The sequence below is a fragment of the Cygnus atratus genome, chromosome 4 (genome assembly GCF_013377495.2).
Source record: "Cygnus atratus isolate AKBS03 ecotype Queensland, Australia chromosome 4, CAtr_DNAZoo_HiC_assembly, whole genome shotgun sequence".
NCBI classification, from domain to species: domain Eukaryota; kingdom Metazoa; phylum Chordata; class Aves; order Anseriformes; family Anatidae; genus Cygnus; species Cygnus atratus.
The window spans coordinates 15,525,225-15,534,127 of NC_066365.1; the positions used below are offsets into that span (position 1 = coordinate 15,525,225).

At 42.8% G+C, this 8,903-nt stretch overlaps 1 protein-coding gene across 2 annotated transcripts in view; it reads right to left on the minus strand.

The window, feature by feature from the left end:
- SLC4A4 (solute carrier family 4 member 4) overlaps positions 1–7,427 on the minus strand; it is a 228,464-nt gene extending 221,037 nt beyond the window's left edge. For both annotated transcript variants that reach the window (XM_035542170.2, XM_035542018.2), the window contains exon 1: positions 7,310–7,427. In XM_035542170.2, the coding sequence (XP_035398063.1) occupies positions 7,310–7,320 (11 nt within the window). In that variant the 5' untranslated portion in view covers positions 7,321–7,427. The remainder of the gene's footprint in view (positions 1–7,309) is intronic.
- Between the last annotated feature and the right edge of the window lie 1,476 nt (positions 7,428–8,903).

Sequence of the window (8,903 nt, forward strand, 5' to 3'; positions counted from 1 at the left end):
TGCTGCAAATATTTTTAATATATAAATATCCTAAACATATGAAATACCCAGGCACAGATCCATGTTTAATCCATTTAAAGTTTTTCAACTTGCTCTCTCTTCAGTGTAAGGCTATCAATGAAATGCTTCATTTCTTTTGTTTTCCTCAGGGTTGATTAGCACGCAAAGCAAAAACACACTGTTGACTGTTTACAAATAATTTGTTACATTTCTGTGCCCATTGCATAATACTTTATAATACACAGTATCAGTGCAAAATAATACTTTAAAACACCAGAATTTCCAATTTTATTGCTTGAAAGGTGACCAACTGCTGTCTAAAGCAATATATCCATAGATGTACTGGACCTCAGATTCAGTCACCTACTGAGGAAAAAAGTAACCTCTCTAAACTATGCTGAGAGCAAGAAGGAAAGTAACCAGAACTCTGGGGCTTAATCCCAACTTACCCTGCTCCCCCAGCACAGTGGGGAAAGGGACAGGAATGTGCAAATAGGGTCAGGGTGAAACTGCTTTTCTTGGTAACAGTAGAATCTTAGATCAGGAACTTCCCAACATCCCATTCCCCTTCTTCTTACTAAAATCTCATGCCATCAACATGCAGCAGGGGAAGGAAAAGTAATAACTGCTCTAATGTATTAACTCTCTTTTACGGAAGAAGCCTTCGAGTCTCAGATCATGTAAATAAATACCTGCCTTTTATAAAAGAGCAAGGACCAGAAACAGGTTCTCTGACACATTCTGGAAATAAACACATTGGTTCTGCCACCCTTATCAGATGTACCTGATCTTAGTCTCAGCAGGGTTCACTGTTCTAAGCAAGCAACAGCACGACTCAGGATGGCAGAGCCATCATGACCTTTACTGTTATTACTGTTATCAAGGGCATCAAAGAAACACAGTTCCTTGGAAGCTCAGCCTCTGGCTTCACTTTTCTACCAGAACGAGGATCCAGCTCTTCCTTGTAATTGCTTATTGTTGTAGGGATCAGCCCTTGCAAGGTGTTTTGTACAACAACTTTTTACACAGAAATAAAGGCTGGAAGAAGACCAAAGATGAACCATCTGAAAACACTGCTGTTAGTACTACTAGCTAAGCCTGCACCCCCACAGTCTACAGTTGCAGAAGCCTAAGCCCTGGAAAAACTTGCTTTGAATGTGTCAGTGATCCTTCTTGCCACATAATGTAACAGCTATACTGAACACATTCAGTCATTCAAACAAATAAGCATAAGGAAACAAGATGAATTTTCTTCTCCACTCTATACAGGTAAAAATTTCTAGTACAGAAATGCAGTTCTGGGGCTAAGGCTATGTGGGTTGCATCATCCCTCCCATTAAAAGACTTCACTCTGAAGTCCCAAAGCAACTCTTAGAAGAGACACAATTTCCAGGCAAGCAAGCAATTGCACATCTGCTCACAAGGACTTTCAGATACCCATTTTTCTACATTTTGAGAATAAACGCCAACTGCATTCCAAACCTTCAGCTGGTTTAAATGAGACCCAGCAGGAACGCTGCACTTTTTGATAAACCACACTCCATTTGAAATCCCTCCAGGACGATCCGCCACTCTTGCAGAATAAAGAAAGAAGGCAAGGGCATTCCCGACACAGCTCCAGAACTTCCAAACACATCAGAGGGAGGGAGAGACAGCTGTGCCCCACACACCCACCACCAGGCAGCCGTGGGGCCTCCCGGTTGCCCCCAGCAGGAGCAGGTTGCCCACTGGGCCTGGGCAGCTGCCCCAGGCGCCTCTGCCCTTCAGCACCACGGCCAGCGCTGGAGCCCGGCACCTGGGGGCGAAAGCAGGCAGAGGCCAGGTCCTTCCGCACGGCCCTTCGACGCAACCCAGTTGGAAGCGTCTGCTGGTAAGCCAGGCCCCCAACACTGAGAGAGTTAGAAACACCTCAGAGCCTCCTGTCTATTTCTGTAACAGCATCCCTGAGTTGTTTTCAGCCATTTACCTAGATGGGTTTTCAGTTAGTTTCAGCTTAACGGTACTTAAGGATGTATCAGAGGTTGACTTGGCTGAAAGAAGCCTACAATACTTATTACAGATTCCAGGCCTCCTGTAAATATGTACCGACAGGCATCTCCATTTAATGACAAACATTGTCAAGATCCAGACGGAAAAAGTTTATAACTACCCCAAGTTAATAAATCAAAGTTATTGCATTAACTTATAGGCTTCTTTTGGTTTTAATGAGATTTTAGATTATTGTGCAATGAGGCCACTTTTCATACTGCCAAGTCCGGGAGATTATTTGCTAAAACCATAGTAAAGAAACTCACTAAATACCACTTCAGAAAGAGGTCATTCTTCAATGCAGTGGGCCATAAATTAACCAATGCAATTACCAGGAAGTTCTAACAGTGTGCTGAGAACACTCTGCATGATGTTTACATCAGCTTAGGCTTGTGTTAAAATGCACGCCTCATTCTGAACAACTGTGCAGCTATGATGTCTTCATAACATAAGTACGTTCAAAGTCAGTTCTGAGCTAAATGAAAACCAGAAAGCAAAACTAGCCTTCAGCATTCCAAGTCACTTTTGCAACTGTATTTTTTTATTATTTGTTTAAATGTTGCGCTGTAACCTCAGATTAGAAAATACTGACTGCTGAAAAGCAACCTCCAGCACAGTGCTTCCATCCTACTGCTCATTTCCTGGAGAGCTCTCTAACTCTCTCTCTCAGTTATTAGCTATTCTTGCAGTCAAAGCTCAGCAAGCAAGCAGCAACTTTGGGCAGCAGAATTTTCCTGTATGCAGCTTACGTTGCAGAGACGCCTTCATTAACCTCCCCAGCTATGCTCATAGGCACCCAGGCTTAACAGAGTTACATTCCTACCTACATCAGTTCTATTGATGTTTTGCTCAGGTGTTTACTGTCTTGGGATAGCCAGCACTTGCCAAAGCAGAGAAATGCCTGTTCTGGGTAGACACTGGGTGTGGGGACACCTGCCTGGTGACAATTCCTGTCCTGTGTGGCTGGCATCTCAGCCCCTTCCTACTCAGGATCAGCATGCCATTTGTCTGGGCATCAGCTCTTCCCAAGCCAGCTGTCAGGGGCTCTTCCCACCCACAAGGCAGATTGCTTTGCTGCTGGGATGACTGTCTAATGACAGGCACCCGTGTTTGGCAAGCTGTTGGAATCCCACAACCGAACTATAATAAGCACAGGGCATGACTCAACTTGAAATGCTGTCTACTTTTTAACTGGCACTGTGCCATAACCCATATGTGATCAAGAATTTTTAAAAAAAATTAAAAAGTGACCCACATCCTCTTTCAATTCCTTCCTTCACCAGCAGCGCCTCACCCACACAGCAACCCAAGTGGCTTTGGGAACCATATGGTGCGGCACAGATGCTCCCCGCTGCTGGGACAGCAAGACAGAAATGTGTGCCCAGTCACCAGTGAATCATGATGCACTCTGGCTGAGAAGGGAAAAGGAGTGGGGCAAGCAAAGCAGATTTATTTTCTTAGGGTTATCTTCCATGCACCAAGTTCAAAATTAACTAAATGTGAGACAACTTGCAATTCAGTCAATTGATGCTACAGTGAGCTCACCGCTAATATTCAAGCCCACCCTGATGTGAAATCAGCATTTCTGCTTCACTGAGTGCAATCTCTATCATCAACTGCCACTCTGAACACACCATATACATCAAACTTGCTCCTACAGCAACTTTAAGGCATTCTCTCATATTTAAATGCTGACTTCACCTACAAGGTCACAGAAGACTTAGTGAAAAGAAAGCAGTAGCTGTAGTTTCTCATTTGAGAAATCAAAACTAGTTGCTGCTTGTGCCAACAAGCATTCCTCTCAAAGAGGAGTAAAGCCATGTTTGGTCCAAACAACACCAAGCAGACAAAGTAGCTGGCAGCACACTGTGACAAGCACAAGGAGAGCAACATCTCACACCATCTAAGCGTTTAGTTTCAGCTACATTCTCAGCCCTCTGGCTATCACTAGCACCTAAAAACTTTCTTAAACCTTTGCACAGACACAAAACAGGGAAAGCTTTGAGTAATCACAGTTAAGAAATTTTCATTAGAAATGTCATGGCTGTGAGCTGAAGAGGCAGAGTTAGCCCTTCCCTGAATGCCAGGGGGGGAAACAGCCACAAATGAGATCCTCGATAGCTTTTGCTGAGAAAACAAAGCACTGGAAGCATGACTGCATTTGAAACACTATCCCAGGCAATGAGCTAGCCCTGAATTCATGAAGTAAACACTTAACCCTCTGTATTCTCAGCTTTCACACTTTCACTCTTTGGATTCAGGTCATTTGCGAATAGTTGGCCCAAAATGGTGGATTTTAAAAAGTAAATAAATAAAAGAAAATTCAAAAGAACAGGTGGCAAGCCAGCCGTTAAAACAATTCATTCTGCTGCTTGATTTTTACAACCCAGAAGTCACAGAGTTCCGTATCCTAAAACTTTGCGGAAAGCAGTGACAAAACATTCATGTCTGTATGTATGCATATATATATATATATATATATATATATATATATATATATATATACACACACACACATACTTTTTTTTAAAAAATTACAACAGCTATTAAAAATGAAGAAACTATTCCTTTTCTGAAGTGTCACATAGTTCATTAAAATTGGAGTTTGGAAGCAGTCCAGTTCCAATCTCTTCCTCCGAAGGAATTCCATGCCTTAAACAGTATGCCATAAACATTACTTCTTCTAACCTCCTAACGAGACAGATAACTATCAATAGCTCCATTTTAAGCAGATGGTAAAAGACAGATGCTAAAACATTAAGTGGCATGACTGAGCTCTAGAAAGTCCTGTGGTAAAGTCCAGTGACACACTTGATTGGCTGCCTTGCTTTTTTGTTAAACAGCAGAAGATTTCCAACAACTGTCTTCCCCTTCTTCACTGCGAGAAAGGGGACAAAAAAAATAATCTCAGGTTGTGCACCTGAAAGCAATGATATTCGATACCACCAAACATTTTTAGAACAAAAATGTCTTAGCGAACATCTTTGTCACAGCACAAGAGCAAACTAAGTTTTGGAAACTTCTTGCACAGAAGCACTTTCCTCCAGGACAATGCTCCAAACCATCAGTTAGATCAGGATTTAATTCCATGATCTCACTTTGAACCCTGACTGCTTGCAATCGCTGCTCCTAATACCATTTGGATCAGCAGATCTGAGGCTCAAATTTTGCAATTCTGCTCCTCCAAGGCAACAACAAGAATGAAGTTAGACCAATCAAGTTTTCACAAAGCCAAGTGCCACGTTCTTCTGAAATGCTTCTGTTTCTGACTTATTGACTACGTGAACTGTACAGACACGTAACTTTGATTTTAAAGTTATTCCTATTCACCTCTGGAAAAGTCTGTGAGCAGACTCCCTCCCACTTTCTCACTCATGTTGTCTGGGATAAATGGCCTTCCCAAAACAACTTCTGACTTCTTTCTTTTTAACTCCTCATTGGTCTTTTGATTTTCAGGTGAGCAACTTACTCAAAAAAAATACAACTCAAAAGCATCTGTTTAGACCAAATCCTTACTTACCTACTGCCTTAGAGGCTTGGGGTTTTCATCCAAACTGGTGGTGTTGCTTCTTTGTTTGCCAATCTTTCCATAGTTTTATGAATCTGATTTGTCAGATGCTCCTGACTAACCAGGCAACTTTAACCTTCCCTACTTGTTCAGGTGACATTAATTGCTTGTAAAATGCTATCATCACTACCATGCTTGTCAGTGTTGAATCCCAGATCATCACCTTATAACAAGACAGGTTTTCTAGTGGAATTCCTTAACGTTTTAGGTCATTTCTCTGAAGTATCAGGGTTTTTATGCTGGCCAATCACAAGACAACAGCACCACCCAGTGGCCATTTCTCCAGACAGCGTTTTGAAGAACTATGGAGTATGAAGTTAAAGATTTTTCAGAAATAAAAAGTTACATGAACTCCCTCTGTTTCAATCGCGCAGGTGATTTCTCAGACAAAGTGGAACTTGATTCTAAAAGGAGCAACCCCTAACAGGACAGATCCCTAACAGGACAGATAACCACAAACAGTGGCCATTTCTGAAATCTTGTGAGTCCCTTGTTTTCAGACGGCATCAGGTTTGCTTGCCACAGATATCCCTTGTATATTTTCCCGTGGTTTACACATTCAAAACATTATTTAATACAGTCATTCTAGGGAGAAGCCCTTGTATCTAAGAACGGAATGGTTCCTCAGTGAACATAATAAAACAAGAGACATTACCTTTAGTTATCTGAGCCAAAGGACAATGAGAAAAGAAGGAGGGCCAAAAAAAGGGTGGGCTAAAAAAGAGGGGGGGGGAAGGGGGAGGTGAAAAAAGGGAGGGGCAAAAAAAGAGTGTCAAGCTGAGGCAGGGGAGGTTTAGGCTGGACATCAGGAGGAGGTTCTTCACCAAGAAGGTGGTCACGCACTGGAACAGGCTCCCCAGGGAAGTAGTCACTGCACCAAACCTGTCTGAATTTAAGAAGCGATTGGACTGTGCTCTTAGTCACATGGTCTAAAATTTTGGGTAAACCTGTGCAGTGCCAGGAGTTGGACTTGATGATCCTTATGGGTCCCTTCCAACTCAGGATATTCTATGATTCTATGAGAGAAGAGAGAGTAGAGGAGAGAAAAAATACCATAAATGGCAGTTCTGTGAAAAGGAGGAATAAACACTGTACACCCTTGTTATGAAAAGAACTGGCATGATCTCATCTCAAAAGGGATTTAGGTGCTTAATTGACTCTGCAGTCAATTTAAAAACCCAGAATTCCTGAGTCTGTGAAGGTAAGTTCAGATTTAATAATAAAACGCTCTTTTACCTACAAAAGACTATTTTAAAAGTCAACTGTAATTAAATGCTGGCAGGTCTTTGAACTTAAACCTTTTGTAACAGTAGCATGGACACAGTGTCCCATTGTTAAGACCATGTTTTAAACCCTGAAGGGACCAGAGTTCCTTCTGTGACATTACTCAGGCACAGCACAACCCGAAATTCTAACCCTACTTTCCTTCAGAGTCACAGGGCTACAGAGATTCTTCCCTCAGGACTTTTTCCCCACCAGGCTGCAACCCAGGGCACACTTGCTCAGCCCACAGGCACTGTCCCAAGCATACCAGAGGACGTCTGTTTACCTTAACACTAGAGAATCAGTCTGTTTTTCCTCTCTTCCCGTCACATAACCACAAGATGGATGTGCCCAGCCAAAAAATTAAGTCATGTGTACAGCTGAAGCATACAATGGTTACAGATTGGTCAGAAACTGATGACCACAACCATGGCTGTGGACTTCCTTTACCTTTGATGCATTTCTGCTCTTTCCTTGTACAACTGGAATAAGTCACCTTGCAGCTTTACAGCAGCACACACTGGAGGATTGCAAGAGTCTCAGACATGGCCAGCCATACCAGGAGCTGTACAGGTGCCTAGGACAAATAAAAGAGATTATTTATCTTGTGCTCAGAGGCCTCTGAAAGGGCCCAGGGCCAAACTGCAGCAAAACAGGACTGCCAGTTGCCAGGTGAAACAGTCAGCAGCCCGGCTGATCCAGTCTTCAGCTTAAAACTCTTCTCAATTACCTGTGCAGGCCCTGGGGCTCTGCTGAAAGTGAATTCCCACCAGGACACCAGACCAGCTTAACACAGAGCAACAAGCAGCTTTTTCTCTCTGTGGTCAAGGCAAGCAACTGTGGGAGTTAATGAAGGCAGTCAGACTGGTACTGTATCACAAGCACTGGGCTTCTCCTACCTTTCCTTGCTTATACAGCAAATGTCTCCTCTTTCTTCAAAAGTAGGAAAGAGGCAAGGGAATCTCAAAGAAATGGATGAAATCGGGTGATCTGTGCTGCTATAACTTCCCTAGTAACTGGGGCTATTATGGCAGTCATTAATGTATCAGATTAACCAGTCTGTTCCTAAGGCACACTCACTGGAAAAGGGGAAAAATAAACACCAGCACACAAGACCTAGGGCTCAGTAGCCAATTAGCAGAGAGGAAGGAAAAAAAATGAAGGAAAGAAATAGGAAAAAAAAACACTACATACACACTAGGAAACTGTAACCTGCAGCCAGAGGTAGGTAACCTGGGAGCAAGGACAATCATCAGAAGGATCAGTACGGGAATGACTTTCAGTAGTTAGTCTCCTTCCACCTCAAGTGCACTGACAGCCCTTCCACACACAGTCCATCTCTCCAAGACCACAGGGAGCAAGAGCATCCATCCCATCACCCATCTCTAGTGGCCTCTTCATACAAACAGGATTTTTCTGTAGGGCTCATTTTGCTGGGTGTGTCAGATGTTTGCTTAAGGAGCAAACACCAGCCAAAACCAGGAGTGATCTACTGGCTCAGAGTTAGTGCTGGGCTTCCACATCTCACTGCCTTAGTCAAACTCTCTCTTCCAAAGCTGAAATCCTCTACTCCTGCCTGCAACACACAACACCCGGTGAAGGCTGCCTGGTAAGCTCCAGCTACCTTGCTTCCTTCCTTGTTTTTTTTTGTTTGTTTGTTTGTTTTTTTGTTTGTTTTGTTTTTTGTTTTTTTTTTTTTTCAATGCCTGAAGCTTTACAGCATACATAGAGGGTAAAAAGGGGGATGAGAGCATATAGCCATTATTCCAGTGCCCTTTCTGAACCAAAAAAAGTGCCACATGCCATTGTAGCTCAGCACAGATGACAAATGGAAAGTGTATGGCATTACTACTATTGAGACAAACAGCAAACACTCCAACAATAAAAATAAATAAAAAAAACACACAGAAGATTGATATCTTAAGTTAGGACTGGTTCTGGTTTACAGGAACACGCAGATCCAGCCTCCTTAGCTTTGAGCAGCTCGGCTCCAAAGCTTGCCAATCTATTCACATGGCAAGCGAATGGAGAAATTCATAGCCCA